Source organism: Netta rufina (genome assembly GCF_964035555.1).
Source record: "Netta rufina genome assembly, chromosome: 2".
NCBI lineage: Eukaryota > Metazoa > Chordata > Aves > Anseriformes > Anatidae > Netta > Netta rufina.
In genome coordinates this window covers 14,892,286-14,909,718 of record NC_140124.1, presented here as the reverse complement: position 1 = coordinate 14,909,718, position 17,433 = coordinate 14,892,286, and the positions used below count along the sequence as shown (strand labels likewise).

At 36.6% G+C, this 17,433-nt stretch overlaps 1 protein-coding gene across 10 annotated transcripts in view; it reads right to left on the bottom strand.

The window, feature by feature from the left end:
• Positions 1-5,287: 5,287 nt before the first annotated feature.
• The window catches only part of PARD3 (par-3 family cell polarity regulator), a 446,166-nt gene continuing 434,020 nt past the window's right edge, over positions 5,288-17,433 (bottom strand). For all 10 annotated transcript variants that reach the window (XM_084281998.1, XM_084281993.1, XM_084282001.1 and 7 more), the window contains 2 exons: positions 10,812-10,939; positions 5,288-7,329 (listed from right to left, as the gene is read on the bottom strand). In XM_084281998.1, coding sequence (XP_084138124.1) covers positions 6,936-7,329; positions 10,812-10,939 — 522 coding nt within the window. In that variant the 3' untranslated portion in view covers positions 5,288-6,935. The remainder of the gene's footprint in view (positions 7,330-10,811; positions 10,940-17,433) is intronic.

Here is a 17,433-nt window from a genome sequence, read left to right as displayed (position 1 = left end):
GTTTGTTGTATGTAAATTGAAGACTAAATGCTTGGTAGCACCTTTCAGCTCTGCAATGTTGGAAATGAATTTTTTAATAGGAAATTAGATTAACAATATTTTAGTCAACAAAAATGTGGAAAAATTCTGCATAAAGATGAGAAAATTATTCATACAAACTGACTTTAAAAAAACAAGAATGAACAATCGTAAAATTATGTATGCTACTATTTGCAAAAATTATGTGAGCAATATTTTAAATAAAGAAGGGGATATTAAAACACAAATTATTTCACAATCATAATGTAAATATTCTACCTTGTTGGATGTAGTATTAACTGAGCTTATGGGAAACAACAGGTTGTGTAATTTAGTTGCTTCTGTTTTTAATATGATTTTATACAGTTCTAAGAGTAAGGAACAATGTGGGTGAAATTACAATGAACTTGGTCCAGATTATAAAACAGATTTTTGCAGGCACTAAAACTAGACATTGTCATTTCCAGTCCTTGTTATGCTGCAGTTGATTAGATTAACCCTTGTTGAGTTTTGGAACCTAAAGAGAAAAAAGATTTCTTAGACTTAAATCTTCCTTAGTAATCATTTCTGTAGCATAAATTTCTGTTCCTTTACAGCCCATAGTTACCCACAATATGACTAATTGGGTATTAATAATTTTTCTTCAATATTATTTATAAACACTTTTTTATTATAATGGTTCTTGCAGTTTGGGTTGGACGACAGAGCAGAGCCTGAATGTACCATACACTGAGAAAATTGAAGTTGTGTGTCATGGACAGGAACCAACAGATGGTTGGCAGAATGAAACAAACTGTACTTCATCATTAGACATGAAATTTTAGGCAAGACACTCCTGCTCCTCAGAGCTCACTGGCTTTTAATAACCTGGCTACAGCTGAAGTATTACGAAGCTTTGCACTTGCCCCTAAGGAAGATATAAAATCTGATGCATACCCTGAATGGGGTCTCTGTCTTTAGCAAGTTCTAAGTGGGAATAAGAATTACATTGGTGAAGCAATGAAACTAATGTCTTCTCCAGCTAGCTGAACACTAAGGTGATAACTGTTCTGGGATCCTGGCAAAAGGCTGCAGCTCCTTGAAATCTCTTTAAATTGCTATAGATAATTCTTCAGTTTCAAACTGTGACCACAGGAATGTGTTTCCTAATCCCAGGAGGAAGACATCTCTCTCTCTCTCTCCCCCTCCCCCTACAAAACCTATAAAAGGGTAGCACCCTCAGTTACATGGAGAGACCTGATGAACTCATTTTAACTGACAGGGTAGCCGTTCCCAAGCTATGACTGGTTCCAGCAATATGCTCTGTATTTTCAAATGAGACTATCACTAGAACTAGGAATACATCTAGAATCGGACAGTCTACCATGCAACACCTATTGCAAAAACATATACAAACTAATGTCAGACAAAGCTCCCTTCATGCTCAAAACAAACATTTACTAGCTGTTACTGCCAAGGACAATATTCTGTTATATATAAGATAAAAACAAAGCACAGCCCCCAGTCCTAAGCAGTGACAATCTATACTCACCCCAGGGAAACCCACAGAGGAAAGAAAGGAGGTTTAGTATGTCTTTCTACTCGTTGTGTTGTTAATTCATATTGTAGCAGTAACACAGCAGAGAGAATCTCTAGGAAGGACATGACTTTTGTGATGAGGTTACTGTCAGATAGTTTCTCCTTTTCTGTGCCTTTCAGTCACAAAGAAAAAGAAGGCAAGAAACCACCAGTGGCTGCACTGGTGACAGTTGATGGTGAAAGGGGAACAGAGAACTCTCATGTTCACATTTTAATCCTCTTCCTCAGCCTTCATTTTTTTTCTTATTTTCCTAACACAAACAAAGATTACTTGAACAAACAAAGAAGCAGATTAAAATCAGACTACCAAAGCTATTATCACCCATGGCTGCCACCCTTCCTTTTCTGACAGATGTCACTGCAGTTTTTAGCTCAGTGCATGAAGGTAAGCCCATTCCCGTCTTGGCTACTGTAAAATGTGCAGCTGGAAATGGCATTTCAGGAGCTAATTTACAAGGGTAAGAGGGTTCTGGTGTCCTTTAGATTGGCACAAGCAGCTTCCTTTTCCAGTCCTCTGTCTAAACCGGTCAAGTCTGAACCCTGAAACCATCAGCCATTCAGACAAAAGTTGATATTTCTAAGGAATTATTTTTTTCACAGTAGGTGTACTGGGCATAAACATTTTCAAATTTTTTTTTTTTTTTTTTTTTTTTTCTCTCTAAAGCTCCTGGGCTTGATGCTTTTCTTCATCTCATTCAGACGGTACTCTGTATGGTTCCTGCAAGTGCCTGGAAGTGTGCACTGCACACAGAATAGCAATGAGAGCCATATTCTTTAGTTTGTTTCTGTGTAATCCCAGCTCAAGCTTCCAGTCTCTATTTTTAAAATGTGATTAAAGTGTAAATTACAAAAGATAACACTGCTCTTGAGGACAGAAAATATTAAGATAAGTTTGCAATGCTGGAATAAATATCAATCACTAGCAAGAAGCAGCCCAGGATATGAATGAATTCCACACCAATTGGAGAAACAAATAAAAGCAACAGAATTAATCAGCAGATGTAAAAGAGAGTGTGATAGTGATACAAAATAGAAAATATGTACGAGAGGGCATGAAACAATAACCATGTGCATCAAATCATCATCTTGGTTTCTGCACAGATGGAAAAAGCTCTGAAGAAATGCTACAAGATATTTGAAGAGGGTTTCAAGCTGGACATGAGTTATAGGCAAATGAATCCAATCTGTGCCTCTTTCACTCTCCCACATGTACACACACATGCATACAACCCACTTGCACGAAGTCAGTTCCCCATCCTGGACTTCTGACCCTTGCTCTTCCTCTGCCAAGTCAGGGCTGACCTTTATAGTAGGTCTGGATGGCCAGGGTGTGGTGGCACAACAGCAGCTCAAGGAACAGATGAGGTTTTTTTTCTACATTTGCATTCCTGACAGATTCCTCACAACTCCTATGAACCAGACTGAGGACTCAGGAGAGAAGATGTAGAAACAGTCAGGCAGAGCAAATAGAATTAGGAAATATTTTGAAAATAGACTTGCAAGCCAGGACATGCAATAGCCAAATTCACTTTAAGTCTCAACAACGCAAGTTCAAAGGTTTGAATTACTCAAGAATATCCTGTGTTTAGCCAACACTGCTAATCTGGCGCATCTCTTCCTTGTCTGGCCAATGTTTCTTCCTTTCCTTTCTCAACATACCCAGCACAGAGAAATGCAATGTTACAGACACTCATAAACAGCTTGAATGTGAGCAAAACATCAGCACAGCTTTGAAAGACAGGCCATACATCCACAATCATGTTGGGTTTAAATTTTGTTTTGTTGTTCTTCCCACTGTTTGCCAGCAATAAATGGCAATTGTACTTTCCAACCATGTTCATCTGGGCTCTCTGCCATTTTTTGCTGTTTTTGATGGCAGAGTTCTCCAAGACATATATTAAAATATCTGGCCCATGCAATAATTCACTAAGGCTGCAGTCTTGTTTCCAAGGAGGCCCTGTAACAAGAAGGGAAGTAGGCTTTTTTAGAAAGGCAGCAGTCTTCTACATGAATAATTTTAAACTTTCCCATGAAATTTCAATAGCATTAACAAATTATTTTGATAAAATACCAGCAGGCTTTGTGGATGGATTTTTTAGGGTTTCAGGAGAAAAAAATGTGCAAGCTCTACACCCACTCCTTGATGTTGTAAGCTCTCTTACAGTCTGTCCTGTGACCATTCTTAAACACACTAATGTCACAGAGTTAATTTCATAATGGTAATACGTCCACAAACAAATTACTGCAGTAATGCAGTTAGCTCAATTAACTTTTGGATCTATTCACTATGCAGAACTAAAGGTCATTTTCTATTAAAACATCTCCCTCCCACTTCCTTATCGCCCTTTGCAACTTATGGGAGTTAATATTAGAAATCCTGTCTACGCTATGTCAGGAAGAAGACAGGATGACGAAGCCAGAAAAAGACCTTATTCTTTGCTAACATAACACAGACATGGCCCAAAGAGAACATCTGACTTCTTTCATGAACACATCTAATTATGGCAAATTGTTAACACCTTGAAGAGGAGTTTCATACAAGGGTAAACTTTAACATATGCCATCCTCACACCTAAAACATCCCATACTTCGTACTTTTTCAAACACATACCCTTTTTCCAACAACAGTTTATCAAAGACCTTATTTTGAAAAGGACTTCAACCTGTTTTCCTTTCCCGTGGATGCATTTTTTAGTGCTTGCAATTATTTGCCTGTCCAAATAACTCCATAGAAGCATCAAGCTATGGAATACTAGGAGCAGAGGCAGGAGATGAGACAGCAAGGCCTGGAAAACTGCAAATAGCATTATTTTCTCTCTCTCAAATGCAAGCCACTGCAGTTTAGGTCTTTTGCAAAATCATGCCTTTGGTTTATTTGGGCACCAAAAGCTGCCTGTCCACCTTGCGTCTCCTGCTACTCTTCCCCTTGAGATCCCACACTAAAGTCACAGTGAATAATTTGACACTATTATTGCCATGGCAACAGCCTGATGTCATGCATATACAGAATTATGATTGACATTCCTGCAGTATCCAACAAAAGGAGGAATGAAGGGAAGAGGGAGAAAATCTCCCTCCACTGCTTCAATGCTAATAGGGGAAATAGAGTATCACTATTGGCACTGTAAATATCACTTTATTCATAAATCTGCCCTCTCCCATTTTTCACCATGTCAACATTCCTGTTAAGGACTCGCATCAGAGCTCAAAATACCCAGTGGGTGCCAAGGGGGCTTCCTCACATGTGCCCAGTTTTGGTCAGAGCACAGAGGGTGCCCGTATCCTGATGACACTCTCCTCAGGGAGAGCAATCCACTCAACAGCCTGGAAAGTTTTGCCACAGAGTTTTTCTTTAAAATGTACCTTTCAAATGTCACAGGTATGACCTGAAATAACATAAGGTGCTAAGCTGAGCATTTTTTCCCTCTGAGGATATTCTTCAGGTGTTCAGCTGGGCTGTAAATCTTTTTTTTTTTTTTTTTGCCTATGTTTATAAGCACTCACACAAAGACACACGCAAATCATTATGAATAGGATAAAATAACATCTGTTAAGGGTTTTTTAAACTTAATGTCTGCAGCAGTTCTCCTAAGGGTCTACAGTCAATACCAAGACAAGAATGGAAACAGCCTTTTATTCTAAATTTCGTATGTACACGGAAAGCTGTTTTACACAGTTCTGGAAATTCTGCGTAAAAGAGCTATTGTCATCCAATGTCACTGTGCTTACATTAGTAACAACTTTTAAACATGGAGTACATTATTAACAACAAAAACCATTAACAAACAGGCATAAAAGACACAGATATGTGTGCTGATATTTCACATATATTCTAGAAACAAGTTGGCGCAAAAATAAAATGTGCCAGTAAAAAAAAATAGGCATTTTTAAAATCACGCAATACATGATTTTTCTTTCTTGCTTTCTTTCTTTCCTTTTTGTACATGATACGCTGAGATACATTCTCAAGCCTTTTCACATCAGGATTTGCAGGCACTTCAGCAACCCAGCTACATTTTTACAATACATGAAGTTCAGACCAACAAACATAAAAACAGCTGTTGCAAAAGAAACTCTCATATCCCATATGCACATTCAAATATTACTCACTGCTAGAGCAATCTTTTTCATTTTAGTTATTTTTGGATCCTGACATGTTTTCAGGATGATGTGTAACAGTTTGTCTCCACTTATGTCTCATTCATGTACTTAAAGGTTTATTTTTAATGTAGCATCACGATGCAACAGTACAGTATATGGAAGCACAAGGCAATTGTTCACAAAGCTTCACAAATTGTAAAAAGAAGAAATTGTTTTCTTTTTCTTTTTATTTATTTATTTATTTATAATCCAAAGGAAACTTTCTTTCTTTCTCTCTTTCTTTCTTTCACTCTTGTTTTAAGTTATCTCCCCAAACTATGACAAGTCTGTATCAGGTGACCATGGGATGACTCCCTCCTGAGTTCTCTTCCTAGACACAGTTGTCGTATGACCACATGAGTTTAGCAGTAAAGCAAAACAGAAACCACTTGTTTGTTTGTTCTTGAGTCTCCATATTTAATGAAATAATGAAATATACTTATTAAGGTCTTGGCTGCGACCGTATAATCTCTCTCAAGTTATTTCATTCATAATGGACTGTGTCTTAAGATATAAGGCGATTGTAACAGTATCCTCAGGATAACTGAGAGCCTAATATTGTTTTCCTCATGAATTAGGATAAGGGCTTTTTTAATAAGCTCGGAGTGGGGAGAAAGACAGAAAAAGAGTGCATATGTGCATAATAGGTGAGGGATTGCTTTTCAGCATATAGATCAACAAAGACTGGTAATGACTCCACCATAAAACATGCTAGGACTGGATACTGAGTAGAGCTGAGCCTTATCCACTCAAGAGTGATATGCAACCCCCATCCTGACCCGAGAGAAATAAAAAAGGGGCATGTCAATGCTTTGCTCAACCTCAAATTCATTAATTTTATGCCACAAAGCTGCATGTTGGTGTAAGAAGTCACTGCAAAGTAAAACACATTACAACAAATCCTAGTAATAACCCATTGACAACTACTGAACTGGGCTACAGGGCTTGGTAAGCAGGGGCGGCATTGCTCACTTCCGCTATGATTGTCAAATGGTGGAAAATCCTTCCATGAATTGAACACTTGAGACAGAATGGCAAAGACATAAGGCCCACCAACTCTTTGCCCCTATTGTTAAAGGCACTGAAACAGACAACGGATATATTCCTTAGTACCATCAATTTAAAAAATTTTCAAAATATAAGTCTTTATATGAAAATGTTCCTTATTGCATGATGAGTTGATCTTCATTTTCTTCACCTCAAGAATAAAACGGTCTTCCCTTTTCTGGTGTTTGTAATCTGTTCAGCCTGGCTACCTGAGATGGTGAAGGTGGTACATCTTGCCTGAAAGGACCTTTAGGCGGGGTATAATTAGGGTCCTGAATTTTCTTATATGAGTCATAGTTGCTAGGTCCTTCAGAGGAAGTTTTTTTTTTCAGTTGTTGTTCTTTCCTTCTCTGCTCTTGACGGAGCAGTTCTTGTGTTTCCAGCATCACCCTGGCATTGAAGCCATGTCCCCCCATATAGCCGTTCCTCGATCCCTGGTAGCTGGAATATCTGGGATTTTCCTTTGCAGTCTGGAACCCTTCACCAGGGGAATAGCTCTGCTCCCAGGAGTCTTGAGATACAGAACTGGCATTTTTTCTGCTTTGCCTGGATTAAAAAAAAAAAAAAAAAAAAAAAAAAAAGTGCTTTTAAGACAAATGTTCTGGTACCCACTTAATGTTACTGACAACAATCCCTAGAAAGAAGGGTGCTTCTGCAAAGCCAGCAGGCTTCCCTCAGCTACAGAATTCTCAAGAAGCCTTGTCCAAAAGAGGTATCTTATCTCTTTTGCTGGGACAGCTCTTCCTATAGAGTTGAGCTATGCTTCCAGGACTCTCCAGTAGAAATAAGTTGTGAATATCCATACAGTATTACAACTATGATCATGTTCCCAAGAGAAAAGTGCAACAATTCAGCTGCAGACTAGGAAAGACCACATACAATGCTGTGCTACCTAAGAAACCAGATAGCAGCCAGCACTTGTAGTCACTCATGAAAGATTTGAATCTAGACTCATACATGATTAAAAATGCAAGAGGCAGATCTTTAAAGCATCTAACACTGCACAAGTCAGAAGATAAAACACATTATTGATAAGTAGTTACATGGATGAGAGTTTCTTCTTCACAGTTCCAGAATGAAGGAATTTTGTGCTATCAGGACAAAATTTTCCAATTTGCAATGGCTTCAATAAGAGAAAAGGTAGACAGAACCTTTTTTTAAAAAAAAAAAAAAACCCTCCATCATGGGGGTAGATAAATAAATCATATACATAGAGGAATTACAAATTCTTATCTCTTTTCACAATAGATCACTACATTGTTTTGAAGACAGATTATGGCTTTGAAATAGCTTTAATTTACTATCAAGCTGCTAGATACTTTTATGAATTTAAAATAAGATTGGTGATGATAAAGTAAAACAATTTTGTGTTGCAGCAAAAGAGATACCCACTTCGAGATTCACATTGGTGTATGAGAATCAGGCAGTAAAACAAAATATATTGCGACATTAATCAATAAGAAAATCATTTAGTTGTGTATATATGGCTTGGTTTTACATGTCAACACACATGACTCAATTTGGTCTCATCCAATGAATATACATTGGCGAGACAGAGACCTGGAAAAAAGTAACAACACTTGCTGATGTTTTTGCAATATTCCTTCCAAGCATATAACTTGAAAATGACCATATCCACCTATTTCTGTAAAGTATTTTGAGACCTCCGGATGAAAACTGTTATTCAGGATGAATGTAAATTATTACAGCATAAATTATAACATAATGTAAATTCTTATGCAAATTTTTATAGCTGTTCTTGGTATTCACATATCCAACTCTGCCAAAGAAACAATGTTTTTGAGCCATGTTTTATCACTCCCTGGAACAAGAGGAAATTGAATGAACCTCTGTAGGCTACGAAACTGTCAGGTTTCTGATCTAGAGCAAGATAAATTTTAAGTACTACAAAATTAACTTGGAGTTAAACATTGCTTTTACAGTTTCACATGGGACAAGACGATGACTAGTTGAACTGATTTAATTTACTGACTGTTTTCTGGTACTTGTTCAAAATAATTTGGCCCACTTTCATTGTCTTTCTGGGAAGATTCCTTAAAATTGACTAAAGAGTTTATTTGCCTCCAGTACTGATGATTTAAAAGTACAAAGGAAAAAAAAAAAAAAAAAGAAAGGCTCCTAGAGACTATACAAGATGAAAAGCAAAAAGCAACAAAGCTCCAGAATTAAGCACACAAACTATAAGCATTACAAAGCCATAGTTGCAACATTAACCTTGGGACCTAAGTTTCAGAGTAAGATTAAGATTTCTTTACAGATTGGTCCTAGAGTTACAAACAGTTTGTAAAGCTGTAGAAACAGATGTCCCAGCTTGTTATAGAAATATCACTGTATTCATAGAACTCAACTTTAGTCCAAGATCCTAAAATTCTGTCTTCTCCCAGTGCAGCTGAGTGCTGCGCTGCACTCCCAGAGTGCTCCATCACAATCATTAAATAATCATTAATTACTTAGTAACATGCATTGTTACCAGCTTGCTAGTCATTTCTGATGTTGAAAACCACATTGAGTGAAGTTCTCACTCACTCATTTCAAAACAAGCGTTTCTATGGCCCAAAGAATAATTTTTCAAATTTCTTGTAGCTGAATTTTCTCCTTACAGTTACGAATTTCTACCACTGGAACAGCACTGAAACTGAATTCTACCTTTTAAATGTTACCAGTGATGAAGCAGAACAGGGGAAGCAAGTTTTACAAATCACAGTTTTCAAACTAAAAATAATTCCTCCCCCTCTCCCCCAGCTTAAAAACAACACTAGCATTCATGCTTTACTACTTAATCTACTGCTGGAACTAGTAACATTGAAAGAGAATTTATCAAGATAACAAGCATAGCATTTATACATGTAATCACTTCAGAAGTAAGGTAGAAGTAAGAAGCAAAGGAAATATAAGGACTTTCAAAATAACATACCATCACTCTTTCTAAGAAAATACAATAACTTTACATTTTACTTTCTCACCTTCTTCTAAACTTAACAAATTTTACACTGAAAGGTGCAAATACCATGCAAAAAATTTGAGAGATCTGTTTTATTTTCAAAGAAGCTGGTAAGATAAGAGTTCGTGGTAAGATAACTTTGATCATGAAGCTACTATTTGTTTCAGTAAAATAGCTATGATGTAATTGCTAAAATATGAGTTGTTAAAAACCAGAAAATTTGACACCAACCTCTGGAGTAAAGGATTCTCCATTCAGCCATTGCCGTTGATATTTGAAAATGTAAAGACTATTTGCATATTGCTAAACTATGATAGTTTAGCTATGATATATAATTTAGCTATGATAGCTAAACTGATTTACAATATCAGTTGGGTAAATGTTTAATAATTCTGGTAGATAAATATCAAATAAAAGACTTTTTACCCAATCCGTTCATTTTAAAAACCTAAGAATTTTTAAATACAGATTTTTTAGACAAAAAGTGCATCAATTTTCAGCATTCAATTGCTAATAATCCAGTAACTTAGAAGAAAAGTATATACTGGAGGCTCTTGTTTTTTTGGATAGTTTCTCAGTTCCATTTTCTATTGTTCTGGGTCTTGAGATTACTTTTTTCCTTTTAATTTTTGCTTTGTATCAGCATCACAAAGATAGAATTTCTACCCAGTAAAGAATTATGTGACAGAAAAAAAAAAAAAGAAGAAAAAAAAAAATTGACCTGTCAAAAGGGGGCAACCCATGTCATGCTCAGGAGATTTTTGTAATTGCAGAAAATGAAACTGTATGGTGTCCCACAAAGCACAGCTTTGTTTCAATGTCTTAATTCTATTGGGTGCTGAGTGACATCAAATCCCACTGAAATCAGCTCTGAAGTAATTCTACTAAAATAAACAGCTACCACATGCTCTCACTTAAGAAATTTTATGCCTCTTCCACACTGAATACATTCCACCTTATATCAACGCTAAACAAAAGTGTCTGCACTAAGCACACAATTTTCCTTTTACAAACGAAATTAGCTCCAGGCTCATATACACTGAATAGCTTCAGACAGTTGCCATACCTGGGTAAAGAGCTGTACTGTCGCTGAGCTTGCTGGAAACTCTCTCTTTCTTCTTGTCGCTGCCGCTGCATTTGAACCTCTACTGATACTGAGTGTCTGCCACTCTGCGAGTATGTCTTGGAGCTTGGCTGTAAAATGGAAACAAAAATGTTTTAAACAAAGCAGAAAAATACCCACAAAAGAGCTATCATTTAAATCACTATTACACCGTCATATTTGTACAAATGTGATTCAAGTAGCTCATTCATAACAATTATGTTAAACTCAGATCCATCACTCTGCGTCCTGTGCTACAGATTCTGCTCCTGACCTACCAATTATAGAATCATAGAATCATAAGTTGGAAAATACCTCCAAGATCATCTGGTCCAACCATCCGGTACCACCAATATTACCCACTAAACCATGTCCCTAAGCACCAGGTCCAACCTTTCCTCCTTAAACGCCCCCAGAGACAGTGATGCCACCACCTTCCTGGACAACCCATTCTAATGCCTAACCACTCTTTCTGAGAAGAAATTTCTCCTAATTTCCAACCTGAACCTACCCTGGTGCCACTTGAGGCCATTCCCTCTTATTCTATTGCTAGTTATCTGTGAGAGGAGGCCAACACCCAGCTCCCCACAACTTCTTTTCATGTAACTACAGAAAACAACCTCTTCTACAGACTACGATGATACAACTACTATGACATGTATCAGAAAAATATTGGTCCAGAATGGGTTGTGCTCTTATAGTAATACTGAAATTTAAATGAATTCAGTGGAAGAGATCTTTAGACACTATAAGCTAACCTAGCCATGCTAATGCTAACTTCTACACCCTACTGAAGACCTGAGAGAGTAGGGAGCAACGTTCTCAATTCTCAAGCAATGATGTTCTTCCTTGGCATTGCCATCCTATTTCGCTCTTGGTCCAGGCATACACCACTTACTTTTCTGAGACAGGGAAACAGTTTCTGGTTTGATATGTTCAAAGAGACACATTTAGCAAGTCTGTTGTGGACAACAGGGAATCCTCTGCCACAGAGAAGAATTTAGATAACAACTAAACTGGCCATCTGAAACTTTGCGGACAATGCCAAGAGCACGTGAAAATGGATGGCCATTCTGGGAATGTGTAGCATTACCAGTCAAAATCAGGCAGGATGGCTGTATTCAAACTTGGGATATGAAAAAAAAGTTTACTTTTGTGAATATGTCACTTTTTGTGTTACTATATTATTCATATTTTTGATCTCTAGTTGCAAAACAGAGTGCCACAAAAGCCACAGAATGATTTTGTGATCACTGGGAGGTTAAGGAGTACAGCCACTTGACTGAGCCCTGGACTGACACAGCTTGTCTTGGATCTGCTTTTGTTAAAGCACATTTTACTTTTTGATCTGTGCGTTCCCTCACACATTCGCCCATAATGAACTCCTCCCCCTCCCCCCCCCCCCCGCAACCCTTATAATTTCAGCTGCAAAAAGATATTATAATGGCTGACAAACATCTAAAAGATAAAAGGCTTTTCAAATTCTTCTTACACTGAAGACAAGTTTTAGAAACCAAAAATTGTCATTTGTGACATAAACATCTCCTTTGTTTTACTATAGAATCAAGTACTTGCAGGTAGCCAAAAACACAACAAAGCTGAAACAGCTGTGCAACTTTTAGAAAATTCATCTTTGCTAACACTTCAGAGCATCAGTCTCAACTCAGAAGTTAACAGCTACAATTTGGTGAACAACTGCTTTTCCCCTTAGCTGAAGATTATTGTGTAAAAGTATCAGAATGTGAAGTCACTTATTTAAAAGAATCCTTAATGCAACAATGATGTCCACTTCAGAACAGATTCACTCTGTAAAAGCCTCAGCAAAACAGTACTTCCAATGAAAAATGTTTTAGGAATGTCATGATGAGGCAACAAGTTCAGAAAACAGAATTGTGTCAGCCTTGTGGGAAATTTTTCTGAGAGATGAATAAGCTGTACATATGTATGTCCAAACCAACAACCCCCATGGAGATTTCCTACTATATTAAATAAGGGCAACCCATATGGAGCAGCATTTCAGTTATTGCATATGTCAACATTTGTAACTTTCTTGACTTTATTGAGTCTTCTGACATTTGGTATTTTATTGAAGGGCTCAGCTATGGAAGCAAGTGATTACCTGAAAATTACAAGATTTATTTGTGAATTCTCTCCAGTGTGGTTATAAGCAGCTTACAGAGAACCACGGGGAAACTTAGAAGTTCCCATCTCAACATCTCCATAAGGAATACAAGCACTTAAACTAAGATTTTAGAGACAATCTCATCATTTCATGGGTTCCATTTCAACAATGTTGGAATGCTTGCATATTGCCAGGAAGCTGCAGCTATGTCAGATGTGAGAAAATAGTTACCACAAACAAGACATGAAATCATAATTGCTACTCTTTATTTGAAAACAGTTTCACTTGCCTCAGTTCACTGTAAATATAACAGAAAAGGATTTTACTGTGCAGTGAATGGTTAAGTTATCAAACAGGTGGAACTAGAATTGAGCTGTTACTCAGTTTAGGTTTATACAAGACACTAAATTGCATGATCTAGAAGGTATGGATGCAAGTAAGAGCTGAAGTTGCCGTAAATTTTTTACTAAGGAAACAGAGGCTTTGAAAGCACTACTGGACTATGAATGGACTAAGACCAAAACTTAGCTTCAGAGAGATTTTGTTTTAATGCACATAGGAACTAATGATTAAACAGAGACAGTGGCTGCCACACCTGCCTGCCTTCTGTAGCACCCACCCACAACTAATGTCTTGGAGGGTAAAGGTCTTGAATCTCAGCCGTTCACAAAGAAGTTCATCTAACCACAGAAACACAGAAGTTGGAAGTGACCCACAGGGATCATTGAGTCCCACTCCTGGCTCCATGGACCACCCAAAAACCAAACCATATGTCTGAGAGTAGTGTCCAAATGCTTCTTGAACTCTGGCAGCTCAGTGCTGTGACCACTGCCCTGGGGAGCCTGTTCCAGTGACCAACCCCCCTCTTGATGAAGAATCTTTTCCCCCTGTCACAGGGACAAGATTTATAATTTGATGGGTCTAAATGGAAGCATCTAAAATCAATTAACTGATTTTCTGAAGGTACAAGTACCTGTATGCCCCATCTGCAATACTTAGCTAACATGAAAAGTAAGATACTTATTGAGTACATGTTGGATACTTATTGAGTCTACATACTGTCCATATCAGCAGTATGCTGTTCATGTAATCAATTCTGCTGCCTGATTTCAGGCCTCCAAAACTATAGCAATGAGACATAAAAACATTCCCTCTATACATAATCACATGTTCTATAATATAGCCTGTATACACATAGACGGGTACATTCAGTCATTTTACCAGTGAAAAGGCATTTCTTTAAAATCTTTTCATTAAAAATCTCAGTGATACCATATTGAATGCCCTTGATATATGATTATGATAATATAAAAATGTAACATATTTATTTTTGGTCCCTTAACTTGTTCAGAAAAAATGCAAATCCCTGTACAGTGATTTATCTTTTCAAGATGCTTTTGATTAAAGTATATCAACTAAAAATATTTAAATAATTAGTAACCTTAATACTCAAAATCTAATTAGTATTTTTTACCAACATATACATAAACAGTGTTACAATATATACACAAACGCATCTATATACATGCACACCCTATTTATGTCAGCACAAAATGGAGGTAATTAAAAATAAGTCGAGACATTTGCACATCTTTCAACAGCAATAACAACAGCAACAAAAAATAAATAAGGAATACAAAAAAATAATTTTAACACTGATATCAACTGGGTGACACAAGGCTAAGCACAATTATAACAACTTGAAACCATCCAAGAAACCTGGCAACAGCTCTGTCTTCACAATGCAGATTGATAAGAACTCTGGCCTTGTTTGCAATGAGACGTATGACAAGCATTGACCTTTTAAATCAGGATGCAGTCAAGGCCACAATAACAACCAAGGCTGCATTATACAAATAAATGTATGTTCATGTCTTCCACAATACAATGTAAGTGACAATGATAGTTATTGCATTCAGCATTGTTAAGCAATACTCAGCTTGTAAAACTGTGTTTTGAGATACATGAAATTAGACAGTTCTCTTCTCAAAGAGACATTAATTTAAAACTAGAGATGTGAAGTTAGAAGTTTCTACAGATTTCTCATTATCCAAACAATATATTTTTTTTTCAGTTTGCACAGAATATACCATGTGTCATGCTGCACTGACCACTCTTGGCAGTTAAGGACAGCATGTTTTAGGGTTAAAGGTCCCTCTTCTCTTTCCTAGCTAAATCTTCGCAGTTTCTTTCACTGCAGAGTGGGCATGTCAGCCCACAGAAGGTAGCTTAGTAAGTGGAAGTGTGGATCCCCCAGGACTGGCACAGATCAGAGCTGCTACACAATCACAGAAAGGAGGTCATGGGGAAAATCAAGAGAACTGAATTTTGAGCCAGATCCACCAGTCCTGCTGACACACTTATCTCACAGCCTACGGTCATAGTGAGAAATTGGGAGAAATACTTGCTCAAACTTATAGAAATTCGGAAAGGAAAGGAAAGGAAAGGAAAGGAAAGGAAAGGAAAGGAAAGGAAAGGAAAGGAAAGGAAAGGAAAGGAAAGGAAAGGAAAGGAAAGGAAAGGAAAGGAAAGGAAAGGAAAGGAAAGGAAAGGAAAGGAAAGGAAAGGAAAGGAAAGGAAAGGAAAGGAAAGGAAAGGAAAGGAAGCTAATAGGGAGATGAACAAATCCTTTTGTATTTTCCCAGTTACTTTAAAAAGACTGTTATTTAATATTAAAATGTTTACTCTTTTTTCCAGATTAAGCTCTGTGTTTAACCTAGAAGTTTAAACTTCACCTGGGAAGGCAGTAGACATGAGGTCCCCAAAAAGTCTGTGGTTCTTTTAGTTCAGCACTAATTAGAAATAGATAAGATTAAACAACCTTGCCTGCTTTATGCATGTACTTGGCACAGCTGATAGTCAATCCAGTGACTGTATATCAAAAGTCAGAATGATAAAAAACATTTTGTGGTTCTTGTAAATGTTCTTGAAAGCTATATTTATTTCCATCTTTTTATTTATGTTGCCATGGTAAACAGAACATATAGCATTACTTCTTTTAAAAAATACCAACAGGTGTGTACTAATTCAAACACCATATAATAAGAAAATCCCATCCCTTTATGTATTTTTCTCTGGTGTACGTGTAGGAAGCTGAATGGCATGGTTTGGGTCTAAGATTTCCTTTCTTAGGCAGCAAAAGAAAGAAATCTTCACTATGTCAGAAACTTAACATTTAGAGAGCCTTGAAGTTCTGCTTGGGTCATTTACATGCAGCATGGCTGTGAGCTATAAATATGTTTATTTACAAAATTAAATTATTTGATTTCTTTTTAAAAATTTTCTATCTTCATTTTATGCTTCATATAAAACGATAGATTGAAACTGGTAGGAAAAGAAATATATCTTTCTATCTATCTATCTATCTATCTATTATATATATATATAAAAAATTTGAAACCTCAAGTCTGAAATGTGGAAAGAGATGCATGGTATTTCATTAAACTTTCCCAGGTTTTACAATCAATGGATATTAATTGCACAACTGATGAGAAACTACCTGTGGAGAGAATGCCCTGCATAACTGGTTTCCTCTCTGAAAGAGACTGAGATAGAAAGAACAGCAAGTCAGCTGTTATTCTTTGTCAGACTGTAATGTTCCATTAGGTATTACCTAATATCTTGAATAACATTTCTTGAACAAGACTCTTAAAATTGATTAAAAGTAAAAAGAATGACTATACTGTTTTTCTTTCTCGATGTGTAGAGTAATTCTCCAGAATTTAGATCCTGATGTAAAGTTTGCAGTATTTGTTTTAAATATATTGCTATTCATTTTCCAGGTCAAATAAATATGTTACAGTGGAAGTTACAGTGATAAAAATCAGGCTTTTGTTTTTCTAAAGGGATTTTAGATTATTTAGAATTATGGTTTTGAATATGTTAAGGACCTGAATACAGGGATAAGAAACGAGTACCACTGATAATAAATAAATAAATAAATAAAATAACATATTTTCTCTTTAAATCTCTCATAGAGACAAGATCTATAAACCAACAAACAGCAGAATAAAACAAGTCCCTAGACTTGTTTTTATCTTGTTTTTACACAGTATTTATCTATGAAGCCATGCTATTAAGATTTCTGAAATCCTCTATCAAAATCTTGCAATTACTTACCTTTCATGAATCTATGCACATAATTAAAGGTATATTCAAATGAGTAAGGTAGTATATTTATTTTGACTCAGCTAGCTGTTATCCTTAGAATAAAAATATCTTTTTATTTGACTCCTAAATATTTAAAGTAGAGTTTGCGCAGCTGCATTTTTTTCCAACCATCCAAATGGATTTGAGATGACTGGAGAAGAATGTATTTGTGAATGGAAGTTGTCCATTGTTTCCCATTTTTAGAACCGAGTTTTATATTAAAGATGAAGAACTAAACCACCAACTTTTGTCTCTCCAGTCTTCGTGTTTTTTTGATAGACAGTGCACTTCCACAAGAAGGACTGGCAAGCAATT